At 53.2% G+C, this 15,229-nt stretch overlaps 7 protein-coding genes across 7 annotated transcripts; 6 read left to right on the forward strand and 1 right to left on the reverse strand.

Moving 5' to 3' along the window:
- Positions 1–2,209: 2,209 nt before the first annotated feature.
- LMH87_004038 (uncharacterized protein) lies at positions 2,210–3,422 on the forward strand (the record flags this gene model as incomplete). Its single annotated transcript, XM_056195200.1, has 5 exons — positions 2,210–2,438; positions 2,497–2,523; positions 3,066–3,198; positions 3,283–3,310; positions 3,372–3,422. 5 exons carry the CDS (start codon positions 2,210–2,212, stop codon positions 3,420–3,422), a joined length of 468 nt encoding a protein of 155 aa, XP_056048852.1.
- A 351-nt stretch (positions 3,423–3,773) lies between these two features.
- LMH87_004039 (uncharacterized protein) lies at positions 3,774–4,376 on the forward strand (the record flags this gene model as incomplete). Its single annotated transcript, XM_056195201.1, has 2 exons — positions 3,774–3,846; positions 3,925–4,376. 2 exons carry the CDS (start codon positions 3,774–3,776, stop codon positions 4,374–4,376), a joined length of 525 nt encoding a protein of 174 aa, XP_056048853.1.
- Positions 4,377–4,714: 338 nt separating this feature from the next.
- LMH87_004040 (uncharacterized protein) lies at positions 4,715–5,113 on the reverse strand (the record flags this gene model as incomplete). The annotated part of the gene is made up of 1 exon (XM_056195202.1): positions 4,715–5,113. One exon carries the CDS (start codon positions 5,111–5,113, stop codon positions 4,715–4,717), a length of 399 nt encoding a protein of 132 aa, XP_056048854.1.
- A 747-nt stretch (positions 5,114–5,860) lies between these two features.
- Positions 5,861–7,100, forward strand: LMH87_004041 (uncharacterized protein; the record flags this gene model as incomplete). Its single annotated transcript, XM_056195203.1, has 3 exons — positions 5,861–6,206; positions 6,262–6,332; positions 6,393–7,100. The coding sequence occupies 3 exons, from the start codon at positions 5,861–5,863 to the stop codon at positions 7,098–7,100; spliced, it is 1,125 nt and encodes a 374-aa protein (XP_056048855.1).
- A 2,120-nt stretch (positions 7,101–9,220) lies between these two features.
- LMH87_004042 (uncharacterized protein) lies at positions 9,221–11,395 on the forward strand (the record flags this gene model as incomplete). The annotated part of the gene is made up of 3 exons (XM_056195204.1): positions 9,221–9,807; positions 10,053–10,087; positions 10,143–11,395. 3 exons carry the CDS (start codon positions 9,221–9,223, stop codon positions 11,393–11,395), a joined length of 1,875 nt encoding a protein of 624 aa, XP_056048856.1.
- Positions 11,396–12,439: 1,044 nt separating this feature from the next.
- Positions 12,440–13,396, forward strand: LMH87_004043 (uncharacterized protein; the record flags this gene model as incomplete). The annotated part of the gene is made up of 1 exon (XM_056195205.1): positions 12,440–13,396. One exon carries the CDS (start codon positions 12,440–12,442, stop codon positions 13,394–13,396), a length of 957 nt encoding a protein of 318 aa, XP_056048857.1.
- A 445-nt stretch (positions 13,397–13,841) lies between these two features.
- Positions 13,842–14,941, forward strand: LMH87_004044 (uncharacterized protein; the record flags this gene model as incomplete). The annotated part of the gene is made up of 2 exons (XM_056195206.1): positions 13,842–14,228; positions 14,306–14,941. 2 exons carry the CDS (start codon positions 13,842–13,844, stop codon positions 14,939–14,941), a joined length of 1,023 nt encoding a protein of 340 aa, XP_056048858.1.
- Positions 14,942–15,229: the final 288 nt, after the last annotated feature.

A 15,229-nucleotide genomic window follows, 5' to 3' on the forward strand; every position in this document is an offset into this window, starting at 1 on the left:
AGGTTCTCCGACGCCATCTTGCCTCCATTGACAAGGATGCCGCTTGCAAGCTCGCATCCTATCATAGCAGCAATTTGCCATGCCAAGTCGACAGCGTCCAGCGCGGGAGCTACAACATATCCGTTTGCTTGGACTTCTTTGGCAAAATTCCGAAAAGATTGCTGCGCATTCCGCTTCAGCCATCTATACGAGATGCGTGGATGAAAGTCCAAAGCGAAGCCGCAACTCTTGTGTGAGTTGCGAGTTATTTTTTGTTCTTCTGCGCCTCGATGTTAACGCCGAACCCGCTAGATATATACGAGATCATACTTCCGATTCAGTCCCAACTGTGTGGGCTTATGGAAAGGACGCGCGGGTCATGACAGACCCTTCGGCTACCCAACCTTACTACTCTGCGACTATATACCAGGCCAGTCCTTGACCTTCAAGCAAGTCTCCGATGCCACGTCGGAGCAACGTGTAGAGATCTTCTCAGATCTCATCAACATATATGCCCAGTTTTTCAACCTTCGATTCCCCGCAACTCGCTCGGACATTGACTGTTTCCTCAAAATCACCCCTCGTCGGTTGGTAGAATTCGAGCCGCTTCATCCCATGATGGTCTGTAATTCCGCCGACACGCCTTCGACCATGCCTTTTAGTTCCTCGGCCTCTAACTTCTTACGGCTGATCTCGTCCCCGATCATACCCATCTTGCCACGTACCTCGGCTAAATCTATGGTGGGATCCATGGTGGCGCCGTGGGGATTGATGCTAAATTCGCAACTAAAGCTCCGGGTTCGTTAAGACTATGTTCGTATCCCACGGCAGATACGTTCGACATACCTACAGATGACACCTTTGGCGGCTTGAAATTAGGGTAGCTGATATTTAGGAACCAGGTATGCACAGCACGGAAAACAGAAGGATTTAGAGTCTACAGAAATATGGCATCGTGAGCAGCTATCACGCGCGGGGTCGCGGTCGCACAAGAAATATGCAGCTCATCACGAGGCGCGGCTGCAGATTTGGTTGTACAATTCTCTCAAAGTGCCAAGTAGTGCACTGGCGACTTCCATCTGGTCTGTGTTTGCGAAGAGGGCGAAACAAGCGCTTGAAAGTCGACATCTTGTCGCAACAAGAGCTCACATCGCAAGCAGCCACATCTCGAATACACTAGTCTACTTTACTCACTCCACGGCTAGATTTATATCGTTCCAGCTTTTGAAGGGCCCCTCCCCCACGTCATATGCGCAAGGTGGCACAGAAAGGGCCCAATGCAGACCTGGCTGGGCCCTGGTCCAGCTGGTAAGTTCCAGCCGCCCGCAGCGAGGCGCAGCACACATGCATCAAACTCGCGGAAACCAAGTCTTTTTTTTTCGCGCTCTTACAATTCCTCTGCCAATCACTTCCCAAGATGAACTTGCCGCTTGGTGGAACTATGAGATGAAGTAAGGCATGTGTCGCACCATCGAGTGTTGTTGTCCGCCACAGCAAGGACACAAACACACATCGGCACACGGGGGGCCACTGCCAAACGCCGAGTCCCGAAGTCCACTACCACTTGTCGAGCACGCGGTCAAAGTTTTGGCCTGATTTACGCGATCAAGAGACTCGGTTTCGGGCGATCTTTCCATTTCTTGGGGCTGCGCTCCTTTCGCCGCAGAGCCCCCTAGCCGAGCTCCGATGTCCCGTAGCGTTTGCTTGGCCGAGATTCAGCTGGCTGGCTCGGGGGGGGGGGGGGGCTATTGAGCAGATTAAATAACATTTGATGTGACTCAGACATTGTTTTCCTTTTTCGTCTGGAGCCTCGAGCCCAGCAATGCAAACCGGACATTGGGCCTTCCAACAGCATAGCAGCCTTGCAGCGCACGAAGAAATGGTTCGAGAGCGACGTCCCAGTCCTTTGCTTACCGCCAAAACGGACTTCTTCAGCGTGTTACCCTTGCAATCCAGGTCCTGACTGAATACGCGTGGGTATAATGGTGCTCTGGCGTCCAGCTCCCTCGCAGCTGTGGGAATGGCCTGGGGAAGTGCGCTGCGGCAGGGTGGTTGCTTGGCGACGCTGCTGGGGATGGACGAACATATGCCGTCCGGACTGACGGGCTACGGCAGTCTTTTTCTTTCTTTTTTTTTTTTTTTTTTTCTTTGTTTCTCCTCGGATTTTCAGCAATGCTGGATGAAGATGGGAAAGAATTACGCGCAAAGATGATTCCGCTATTTTGCCGCCATGTCGCTCATTGGTCGGCAGAGGAAATGGCGGCTTGGCCGGTCGGCGAACAGTGATGGGGTGGGCGTAGCCAGCCTTGTAGGGCGACGGCGCAAATGGCAGCAGATCCCATCTTCAATCGAGTTCCTAGTTCTTCGACACTATTTACCCGTGGACTTTTGCCGTGAAGAAGACGTTTTGAACCAAGTGTGCCAAAACACCCTCAGCGAACTCCTCAGACAGACTGTCGGTACGTACCGTCATCCCTGCATCAGTGACATCGCGCTGATGCTTAATATTACTGGTAGAATTCGACAGTCCCCAGTCAGAAATGAGTTGGCGCCCCTTCTTATTCTCCACACGACTGTTGCCGAAATCCGACTTCCCGCCTTGTTCGGTGCGGGCCAGCCAGCCAGCCAACCATGCGCTCCCATCCAACCAGTTGCAGGCGATTTGCCTTGTGTCGTTGACTCCTTGCGTACCTGTTTCTTGTCACGTCCTCGGCCGACCAGTCCTGCCCCTTGTCTTGCGCAGCAATCGCCCAGTGCCAAGTGGTCAGCTCGCCAAGGGGCCACGCCCGGCTCCAAGGATTGCGTGTTGTTCCCCCCCCCCCAATTGGCCTCCATCGGCCTAGTTTCATGCAGATGCAATCATACAGTGGACAAGCGCCAGGATTGTCGTGGCCCTAGCGAGTTGCGAGGCTCCGATCCAGAGACAATGACGTTTCCCCGAAATGGCCCAGGCCCGCCACAGTGCTTGTGCCTGTTAGTTACCCCGGGAAATCACAACGAGGTATTTGACCAGGCGGCGCCCCTTTTGCCAGTTGGCCAGAAACTTTGTTCCTGATTCTTCCTTGCCGAACAATTTATTCGCAAAGCCTATTTTGTCAGCCTGGAACCACTGGAGGCTGCCGTCGCAAACACCGCCTGCAGCCTAGACTCGACTCAGCCTGCGTCGTCATCTCGCTTGACGCCGGACCAGCCAAGCCTCCCAACAATTTACGCCCAAAAGTACTTTGGCCCCTGTCTCTCTTCCCCCCGGCCCGGCGACCTACATCCGATTTAATTAACACACGCACGACACATTGCACAAAGACGGCGAAAAAGAACTGGAACCCTTTTTGTAACTCCCGGGCCCAGCACAGCCCGCCTTGACGTGTCTCTCTCTTACTAGTCGTTTCTAGTGTGTCGCTCCTCGTCGCTTTGTCGGATCTCCCGAGCGCCTCTTTTGTTGATATATACCGAACGAGCCAAGCCACTTTGCTCTACTTTTCATTGGCTGTTCCTTTGAATTCCCACCTTGTCAGTGGCATTTCTCAGCAAAAAAAAAAGGCGCATTTTTCTCTCCAAGAAACGTGGTTCTCCGATCAAAAACACTCATCGCCCACTGCTGCCACTACACTACGCCTGTGCCTACAATACTAAGCCTGTACTACACTACACCACTACATCGATTACCGCACGACTGCCTGTCACTGCGACGGGTGCGCCGAAATAAACCAACACCAAGTCTGTCGACAAAACTTTGCATCCAAAATACCGAATTTCTGTAAATCGACTTTGTCGTCAACGCTGCATCATCCACCATGTCTCCCTCCAGCTCGGTCCGCATGGCTCGCCAACCGCGAGACACTGGCTTCCCCGAGCCATTTGGTTCAGGTACGAAGGAAATCCCCGTAACTACAAAAGTTCTTGCATGAATGATGGAGTAGAATGAGCCACTAACGTAAAATACAGTGCGCAACACGACCCGTCCTCACCCCGACGCCGACCTGTCCCCCAACGCCTGCATCGGCCAAGACGACGTCCACGCCGACCTGGTCATGAAGCGCAGCCACCGCTCCTTCCTGCACCGCTCAAAGAAGCACAAGAAGACCATCAACCACGGTGTCTTATCATCCCAGCTCTCGGCCAACCCGAGCGCCATCTCGCTCGAGCCCACGACAACCAGCAACTCCGTGCAGCAGGCCGCCACAACGCACGAGAGCCAGCAGCATCAGCGCCCGCACAACAACTCGCAGCCGTCCATCGTGGAGACGCCGCCCAGCCCGACAGCCTCCAAGTACGCGAGAGACAGCTTCGCGACGAGCAGACGAGGCGACGATGACGAGACGCCGCCTACCTCGCCGGATGATGCATCTCTCAAGTCGCACAAAGGTCTCTTCAACAAGTTCCGTCGACACCATTAGAGGAGTGCAACGAAAATTACACACTCAGAAAGACAGAACTAAAAACCCGACCGGCCTAACGACTTTCATGTTTCATTCGTTGCCCTTTCGACATTATCATTCTTTAATCAAGCGCCGGAGTTGGGTACACTTTACAATTTCATTTCCATTCGGCGGTTCACAGCGTACGCCGAAAGTAGCACAGCGCTTGCTTTGTCCAGCTGCACCAGATGCCAAGCCACTTTCGTTCTTTTTCCATAGATGATGCATAAATTGAAATTGCCATTTTATTCCATCTTCTACATCTTGCCCTCCGTCTCATCCTCCCATTCCCGTGGGTCTCGGTCCGAAATCCTCCATCAGCTTCCGCGGTACGTCGTAAACGTAAACGGACTCAGCAGCAGCGGCACGTGGTAGTGCTGGCCCTCGTCGACGCGAAACACGACGACGGCTTCCGGGAAGAAGGTCTTGCCCTCACCAAAGTACGCCTCCGTCTCAAACGTCAGCCGCCACTGCGACGTGCCCCGAATGCCCTTGAGCGTCTCCCCCAGCGACGTGTCCTCGACAAACGCGCCCTGCCAGAGCTTGACGCGTCCATCGGTGTCTGTGACGGCCTTGTAGAGGCAGCGCGCGTCCAACTGTGTCTTTTGGCCATTGATCTTCTCGGGCCCTTCGAGGCGCACCTTGATGTTGGCGGCCGGGCGGCCGGCGGTGGTGTCGAGGACGTGGCAGGTGATGAGGTCCTTTTCCGTCGCCATGGCGGGCGAATAGTGTGTGCACGTGAGAGTAAAGAACTAGGGATTCAGAAGAGGGTGTATTTGGAAGAGGAAAGTTTGTAATTCTGGAGCTGGCGTAGATGAAGAATGGAAGCTCGAGCGTTGGCAACCCCACCACTCACTCCCCCACATCTTGGACGTGCGGCTCGGCGGGTGCCGGCCGGCCGGGGAACGCTAGCCATCATCACCAGCAAGCGGCGTTACTTGAGACTGTATTACGGCTGGTTTACTCCTGCCATGTTATATGAAGAGTTAGATGGGGCAAAGGGCAGAAACTGTTTAAAGATAAGCATGTTGGAGGGCAAAACTTTTTTTTTTAAATGATGCAAGCTCGCCAAACATGCTTAATCCCGGTAGTATTAGTCGGCGCAGCCAATCTGTCCAGCAGTGTAGGGCTATATTGAAAGTGTTGGTCACAAGGTGGTACTGTTGATGGGCGATAGCCTAATTCCTAATTCCTTCTGTATTGAGGAACTGACTGACTATGAAGGAAGGAAGAAGAAGCTATCGAGGTCCTGCTAGGCAGCCACCACATAAGGTGGCAGTGGGTCCAGCCCAGTCACTGGTGCTTGCAACAGAAAGTTTTCACTTCCACAGAGTTTGAAGCCACGGCATCATACATATAATCTAAATCGTGAACAAATAAAAATCGCCGCTATGTAAAACCCACCACGTCCGCCTTTATTGCCTAACAAAGATTATACTAGCCATTCGTCGCAGCAAGAAACAATGTCATTCCCAGCAGAGACAGCAGATTTTGCGAACTATCTTCAGCGTGCAACAGTGAACGAAAAGGAGTTCTTGCGCAATATTCTTCAGCATGTGCAAGAACGAGCTCCAGTGACAGGATCACCTACTGTTGAAGAGATTGAGGCAAAGCTTCCCTACATCAGACAAATCTCTAGCATGTACACCGCGCCCTCAAACCTCGATGCCGATGGCAATCTCAAACTGTTTGTTTACTGGCACCTATCAAGCCTTTGGCTAATAGCTCTGGCCGATCTTCAAATTATGGCGTTGGACATTAACGCCATAAACCAGTATTTGGATAACTTTGTCCCTTTTGCCAAGCAATGTAAGCTTTTACCTACTATGACCTTGTCAAGTCATCTAATCATCTATATCTGCAGGCTTCAGAGGCTCACTCGATATACAAGTTGAGGCTCGTGATAAAGTCCCGCGTGGGAGCCTTCGACCATATGTGAGTTTTCCTTCCGCCCCCAAACAATGATCTGCTCAATACTTACATACTCCATTCAAGGTGTTGCAACGAGACAGAGGCCGTTGTGTCTTAACAGGCAGAGACGCCGCTGTGGACGCAGCGCACATCTGGCCCTTCGCCTGTCTTAACAGCAGTAAGGCAGCTACTGCAATGAATAACCGATGGCATGTTGGTATGAGGATGTTTGGAGCACACAGAGCCGTAATGATGAACCAGCTCATGAGCAGCGCGGGCGATACGGAGCATATCTGGAACTACATCACCTTGAGTAACGACATGCACAAGTGTTTTGACAACGGAAGCCTTGGACTGGAACCACTACACGACGCAATACCTAACAGCACAATCCGAGTTCGTGTTCAATGGTTCATGACACCCCTAGGATGGTATGGACAACGTCAATTCAACAGACCAGTCGTACCAGATTCTGAAGCAATTCGATCTATGTACGCGCCACTGAGTCACCAGTCCAACACCGGATATCTAGACATCAACCTATACAACGGTATTGTTGAGTCTGGCAATGTATATCGCATCAACTGCGAGACTATGGGCAATCGGGACAGAATGTTCAAAGTTCTGGACTCGCGCTGGCAGCTCGCGTGTGTGTTCTTTTGCGCTGGGGCAGCTGGCCACAACGCCGAGGATCTCGACAAGCCTCCTGGCCCTGAAGATACAAATTTCGACGAACTTGGCCGCGAAATCCCACCCGCAGCCTACTATGATCTTTATAGAGATCTGTGCTAGAAGCATGGATCCGCAGGTATTGACGAAGGGCAATTGATATTCGACACGGGCGAGACACTCGCTAAACCCTTTGCTGCTGGCGGCGCGCTCGTTCAGGAACAGTCGCGAGCTATTGCCGAGGAGATGCCCATAGGCCCAATACGTATCAGTAAAGGGTCCCGGGGTGTTCGTATCGCCAAAGGCTTCAACAAGGGGTTGCGTGAGGCAATCTCCAAGCTTAGCTTAGTCTGACGAGGGCACATGCAACCCTACAGTGATGAGCTGCTCAATCGAATTTGGTATGCAGGCGCGTACACATTACAGACAAACAGTATTGCCTCCACAACAGGGCAGAAATTTCCAGTCCAGCAAAGTGGCTGGGTGAGACGACCGACGAAAAGGATAGGGCAGATGCACCAGATACAGTGAAAGTTTTCCACCTGTCCTAAAAAGACGAGGATGCACACTGCATAGTCCGAGGCGACGGTATTGCTAAGCTAGACTAGGCGTACTGGCTATAGAACTGATATACCTATGCTACTCTAGACCTCAAATGCTAAGAATCCCTTATGATTACTCCCGCCAAATCTGGCAAGGCGTTGGTTGGTAGACTTTAGTTCGGGTTTCGTGGGCAAACTCCAAATCAGCGTTCCAGAATGACTGCAGAATCTGTTTCCGCTCAATCAAACACCAGAGTCTTGTCTACGCAGACAATTTTTCTACTAGCTTTATAGAAGTATATTATATTGGTATAAGTAGAGAGTAAATATAATACAGACTGTTATAATAATTAACTTAAAGCTACGTCAGTAAATATATTCTTGATAATATAAAATAGATATTTAGAGCAATAAAGCTAGCTAGAATCTCAAATCCCAACTTCGTTATACTATCTAAAGATACGGAAAAAGAAAGATAACAAGGAAGATATGCCTTTCCTCACGTGTACGTGAGTCTAGCTAGGCCTCTTCCCAGGGGTCTAGTCCAGCGGCTTCAACAGGGCCATCCAAATAGCAAGCAAGTATGCCCCACACTTGGCTGAAATGCATCTGAGCCTTGGCAAATTGCTAATAACTACGGAGTAAGTTAGATCTGTTAAAACTAATAGAGTCGCGTAGTGCTTACCGCTTCGGCTTGGATTCACAAGGCACGAGGCACGCCACGTACATTCATAGGTCCCACATCCAACCCTGCCTAATTGCAATGCTTTAGAATCCGATTGCGCTCACTCAACCCGACTTCGACCGCGTGGCAAGAAGCCACTCGGAACTTAACAGCGGAAGAGACCGCAACACAGTAGTGTGAGTAGTGCTCCAAACCTAGCGCTTCAAGTGACATATCGGGAGCTCACGTCGGTAGAAATAATGGTCAGCGTGAGCTGTACAGCTCAATTGCAATTAAAATTCGATCACTCACAAAGCAATATGAACTGAGTGGGACACAGAATGGGCCGAGGCCAAACACGCAGAGGCCTGCTCAGCCAGCCTGGGAATGACGTCGTGCAGCTAGATATACACTCCAGCTGGTACCGACGGGTTACTCAGGCAAAGCCATGCCCTGCCGCAACTTAAAATCACCACAACTTCACCGAAATAGCGAGAGGGTGAAAATGTGATGCCCATAGGGCTTACACGGCTTACTTTTGCTCGGAGATGATCCACGTCGGCATCGCCGGCTGTGAGTCTGAAAACATAGACTATTGTATACTGCGGGGCATGCTTGTAACTGAGTTGGCAATTTTGTTTTTCACGCCAAGCTGCTGCCTATTATTATGGGTTTTAGCAGCAATTCACCCGTGCCTCATGATTAGCGGGAAATCCCTGGCGCGAGGAAATAATCATTATTCTTAAAGCTTGAGTCAATCTACGCCCTATGGATACAACACGCTACTGTAGCGCTTACCTGGTCCTTGGCGAAAATGGCGTCGAATACCGATCGCTTGGAAACGCTGGGTGTCGTATCGCAGAAACTCGGTACGAGATATGCCGACAGTGAGACCTTTGTTATTACTGTATTTGATATTTTCCATTTACTGCTATAATATAAATCCGAGCTTACCCCCAAACGACAGGATGCCATGACCCTTCCGACATTTCAGGACACAACTACGTTGCCAAACAACGACACTGATCAACGCCACCATGATGTTGCCTCGGATAGCCACCATGACTGCCGCTATGGCAGTCATTGGCCTAGCCGATGCCCGGTCTGTTCTCAAAAACTTACTCAAAGAGCCTACGAAGACGCCCGAGCATAGAAAGCAACTATGCATACCGCAGGGAGAAGGCGACTGGACCTTCACGTTGAATGCCAATGAGATAGACGTGCCCACCTTCGACGCGGCAAATCCGTGGCCTGGCCTGGTGGACTATCGAGCCTTTATCATTTACGACAACAACTGTATTGCTCACGGCGTATACAGTAGAGGCGATGGCTCCACTCCCTTTATCATTCAAGACAATTACCTGCCCTATGTCATCATCATTGACTCGGTCAACCTCAGTATAGGCGGCTTATACTATCGATTTGAATACGCCGACGGTCGATACAGCATTGGAAACAACCACTGCAAGTGCGATGACATGAGTCATGGGCTTACTGCTGAAGAAGGTTGCAAATGCGCCTTCCCGCTCCTAGGAGAGCATCCTACGACTACAGCCGATCCTCCCACTCCTCCTCCCACGTCCACCTCTACCCCACCGCCTGCGTCAAAGCCCTCCAAGTTCATGTTTGTCGGTGACAGCATTACTCACGGCCATCAGGGTGACTATACCTGGAGATATCGCCTGTGGCAGTGGTTTAAATCCAAGGCCGCGGACATTCCTCTTGACTTTGTGGGCCCTTATACCGGAACCCAGTCTCCTGATCCAGCTTTGCCACCGCAGCCACCTCACATCGAGGGAGAGCCAAAAGCTGCGGACACTGTCAAAAATGATAAATACGCTGCTGATGTAGATCCTGCGTTTGACTCAGATCACTTTGCGGTCTGGGGTCGAGCCGCTGCTCAGGTTCGGTCCGAGATCTTTGATCGTGTCAAGACTTACCAACCCGACATGCTGTTAGTTGCTCTTGGCTTCAACGATATGGGATGGTTCTACTCCGATGACGTCGGCACTCTCGAGAGCATGAAAGCTATCGTGGATCAAGCCCGCGCTGCCAAGCCTGACATCAAATTTGCCATTGCCAACGTCCCTCAACGAACATTCATCGGCGGCCGCCAGGATCTCGTCGACAAGACTACGCGGTACAATGCTGCTCTTAAAGATGCGATACCGCAGTGGTCCACCGAATCTTCGCAGATTGAGCATGTTGATTTTGCTGGCCATTACGACTGTCAGCCCTCTGGATGTCCCGATGGCTATGATGGGTTGCATCCCAATGGTGTCGGTGAATATTCCATCGCCAAGGCTTTCGCCGAAACTCTGCATGGCAAGTTTGGCATCGGTTCTGGCGGCTTGGATGATCCCCAAACATATCCCATTCGAAATGTCAACGTACCTAACAACATCAAGGCCGAGGGTGTCGCTACCGGCGTAGCCGTAACCTGGGACCCCGTCTTTGGTGCCATGGGCTATGACGTTCGTCAGCGCATTCAGGGCTTTGGTGACTGGGAAGAGGGCCGCACGGGAAGTAATCGTTTGGATACGACCTTGACCGTTGCTGGACTGACGTGGGAATACCAGGTCCGAACGAGCGCCGGTGATCATGCCAAGGGCGAGTGGTCTGGCACTGTCTCTGCTGTATCCCGCAGAGACACACTTCCTCCTCCAGAAACCATCACTGTCAGCCCCACTGGCTCGGGCATTGATATGTCTTGGAGTGCTGTTGGCGGTGCTGATCTTTACGAGGTGTTTGCGTGGGATCAAGACACACCCGGCGCCTGGGTTGGGGGGTATGGTACGCGCGGCACCAGCATGAGCATCCCCGACCTGAAATCGGGCAGCAGGTACTCTCTCTGGGTTTCTACCTGGGGCAGTCTTGGAGGCGGCCTTCCGGGCGAGGCCCGCGCCGCTCGCGTGGGACATACCGTGCCCAGTCCTCCCAGCAATCTTCGCGTCGTCAACAAGGATGCCACCACCGTCCAGCTGTCATGGGATGCCTCCGACGCGGCCTCGTACCAGATCTTCACTCGTGAGGTCCACAGCAATGGCGAATATTCCAAGGACAACGGCACCGAGGTAACCACTTCTCGAGGAATTGCTTTCCTGTTTCCTGGCACCTGGAATTATGAATTTTGCGTCGGTGGCATAAATGGAAAGTACTCGTCTGCTGGTACTTCCAACTGTGTTGTTCCTGACAAAATGCCCGGGTATTAGTGTTTAGTGTTGATACCATGTACATTAGTTGTGCTTGTATATACGTTTCATAAAATTGAGAATTAAAGCTTCATCAATATTATCACCACACACTATATCAGTACTATTGAGATGCCGGAAACCGCGCTCATTGTCTGTGTCTGTCACGGTAATCTATACCACAAAACTATGAAAGCTTAGTACCCTGTAGTACAAAAAAGAAATTGCAGGAACCATTTGTTATTCTATGTGGTATTAAAGTTTGAAGAATAATTTTTTGATACAATTTTAGTAAGCCTATCACTAGGTAGAGACATAGGGTTGGAAAAATTACAAATTATATTTTAGGTACCACTGTGAGAAGCTTTTGTCGCCGACTGTATACCGAGGTATCCGTACGTCCACTCCTTTTGCCGTTTCGCTAGCATTGAAACTGCAACTACCAGCAACTCTCTTTCTTCGTTCCATTTTTCTCATTTCCTTTTTTCCCGCGACCCATTATAAATGTGTCTTTTTTTGCGAATCCATATTCTGACAACCTACGGCCAATTCGCTTTCGCTCTGTGGTCGACCCATCCGCGGCGCAGTCTGTGCTCACTCCGTTCCTTGGTGGGACTATAGACGTCCACCTCGTCGCTCCTAGCCAGATGGCAAGTTTCTCCTTGGAAGAGGACAAAATAGCCACGGCTGCCAACTTGACAGTCGCCGCAGCGCTGCCGCCGAATCGGCAACTTGGTAGCTAGCTAGCGCAGGTCACCTATCCGCCGGTGCGGTGCGCTACGCCGCATTGAGTCCGCGACGGCCGGAATCCTCGGCTGCGACGCCGTATGGGGATACTCATTCGAGGCACGTCATTGGGGGACAATGAGGCCGGCTTCGCCATTATCCTCCCAGAGTTGACGCTATTGAGTGACTAGCGTAGCAGAATTAGACTGATATAAACCGTGTGTCCATGTCTGGGGATGGCGGCTGTAATCGTCGCCCATCCTCTCGCTCCCTGCACTACAGACATACACGGCCGTAGCAACAACAAAGAAGCGTCTTGTAGACGAAACTCAAACCACCATGGCCGTTGCGGCTGCCAAAGAAGAAACGTTTAGAAAGTACAGCACAGAAGAGGCACAGCGCTACGCTCAATATCGCCAGGACTACAGCCAGGCGCTCTACGATGCCGTCCTCCTGTTCCATGCCTCGTCGGGTGGCAAGAACGGAACCCTGGTCGACGTAGGCTGCGGACCGGGCAACGTCACCCGCGCCCTCGGGACACACTTCCAGCAGGCCATCGGCCTCGACGCCTCGCCGTCCATGGCGCTGCAGGCCGACGAGATCAGCCGCGCCGCGGGCGCCACCACCCGGTCCGGCGAGCCCTTGTCCTTTTACCAATCGTCTGCCGAGTCGCTCGGCGCGGATCTCGACGAGGGGCACGCCATCCGCGACGGCAGCGTGGACCTCGTGACCGTCGCCAACGCCGCGCACTGGTTCGACATGCCGGCGTTTTGGCGCGCCGCGCGCCGCGTCCTCCGGCCACGCGGGACCGTCGCCGTCTGGATCCCCGGCGAGGGCCTCGTGCACCCTTCGACGCCTGGCGCGGCGGCGCTCGACGCGGTGCTGCAGCGCTTCATCACGCGCGACCTGCTGCCGCACTACCTGCCGGGCAACTTCCTGTTCCGGGACCGCTACCGCAGCCTGCCGGTGCCGTGGACGGCCGACCCGCCGGTGCGCGGGTTCGACAGAGGTGCGTTTGAGCGCCGCGAGTGGGACATTGCGTACGACAAGCCGTTTGTCCGCGGCGGCGACCGCCCGGTGGGCCTGGACGTGATTGAGGCGGCGGCGAGCACCATGAGCCCGGTGACGCGCTGGCGCGAGGCGAATGCAGAGCTCGTGGGCACGGAGCGCGATGTGGTGAGGGTGCTGCGGAGGGACATGGAGGCGGTGCTGCGTGAGAATGGCGTGGCCGAGGGCGAGGAGCGGGTGCGGATGATCATGGACGGCACGCTGCTGCTGTTCAAGAAAAGCGGGTAGGCGTGTAAGTGAGGAGGTGGACAGGCAGATTTTACACGGGGGGTTTAAAACAACTTTGTGCAAGAGGGTTACATTATGTATTAACTAGGAGAGCGCCAGGTTCAACTTTTGAATTTTGAGCATTATTAAAAAAATTGTTGACTGCCATGGTTGCAGTCCTTTGTCCATGTTGGCGAGCAAGCTTGTCTTGTCGTCGCCTTGGAGGGGCAGGCTACAGGCACCGCCTTTTTGCCCCTCCAAATCGCGAGGCACCAAGCTGCCAGCAAAACCTCCGCCACCCCACAAAACGTCACCGAAAGCTTCGCGATCATCTTCCTCGCGCTTCCACTCCCATCCTTCCATCGCAGTTCTTTTCTCTTCCTTTTCGACCAGCTGCGCCCGCAATCCCTCTCTCTTCCGTCAACAACTGGCCCGCTCCGACGCAGCGCCCCCTTCCCCCGCCACCATGTCCTCCGCAGTCATCTCGGCCGACGACGCCCTCGAGCCCTCGCTGCAGTCGCTGCTCGACCAGCGCTCCCTGCGCTGGATCTTTGTCGGCGGCAAGGGCGGCGTCGGCAAGACGACGACGTCGTGCTCGCTCGCCATCCAGCTCGCCAAGGTCCGCCGCTCCGTCCTGCTCATCTCGACCGACCCCGCCCACAACCTCTCCGACGCCTTTTCCCAGAAGTTCGGCAAGGAGGCCCGCCTCGTCAACGGCTTCGACAATCTCAGCGCCATGGAGATTGACCCCAACGGCAGCATGCAGGACCTGCTGGCCGGCCAGGCCGAGCAGGACGACGTCAATGCCATGGGCGGCGGCATGGGTGGCATGATGCAGGATCTCGCATTTGCTGTATGCCTTCTCCCACTCTCTCCCCATCTCCCCCCCAAGACTGGACCCCGCCGTACTAACTGTTTCGCTCGTCTTAGATCCCCGGCATCGACGAGGCCATGTCCTTTGCCGAGGTCCTCAAGCAGGTCAAGTCGCTCTCCTACGAGACCATCGTCTTCGACACGGCCCCCACCGGCCACACCCTGCGCTTCCTCCAGTTCCCCTCGGTCCTCGAAAAAGCCCTGGCAAAGGTCTCTCAGCTCTCCTCGCAGTACGGCCCGCTTCTCAACGGCTTTCTTGGCGCCGGCGGCCAGCTGCCCAACGGCCAGAACCTCAACGACATGATGGAGAAGCTCGAGTCGCTGCGCGAGACGATTGCCGAGGTCAACACCCAGTTCAAGGACGCCGACCTCACCACGTTCGTCTGCGTCTGCATCGCCGAGTTCCTCAGCCTCTACGAGACGGAGCGCATGATCCAGGAGCTCACCGGCTACGGCATCGACACCCGCTCCATCGTCGTCAACCAGCTGCTCTTCCCAAAGGCCGGCTCCGGCTGCGACCAGTGCAACGCCCGCCGCAAGATGCAGACAAAGTACCTCGACCAGTACGAGGAGCTCTACGCAGAGGACTTCAACGTCGTCAAGATGCCCCTCCTCGTCGACGAGGTCCGCGGCAAGGACAAGCTGGAAAAGTTTAGCGAGATGCTCGTCCACCCCTACGTGCCACCGCAGTAGTCGTGGGCAGCTTGTGTGCAATTTGGACATGAATATTTATGAATGGACACGAAAATAAAGAAATGTTAGAAAATATATGGGTTCTTTACGTTGGGGAGTTGGCTCTATCCGGGTAGTCGTTTTATGAGAGAAAGAGGCCAGACATTTCACATAGCATGAGGGGAAGTAGGTTGATAGAAAGCAGTCAATTCAAAGTACACGAAACTATCTGGCAAAACAAATATGAAGTACTGCTTTTTTTTGTAGCATTTCTTATCTTGTGTAAAGGTTGTTTTATTCATCGTCTTT

This window comes from Akanthomyces muscarius, chromosome 2, assembly GCF_028009165.1.
Source record: "Akanthomyces muscarius strain Ve6 chromosome 2, whole genome shotgun sequence".
NCBI classification, from domain to species: domain Eukaryota; kingdom Fungi; phylum Ascomycota; class Sordariomycetes; order Hypocreales; family Cordycipitaceae; genus Akanthomyces; species Akanthomyces muscarius.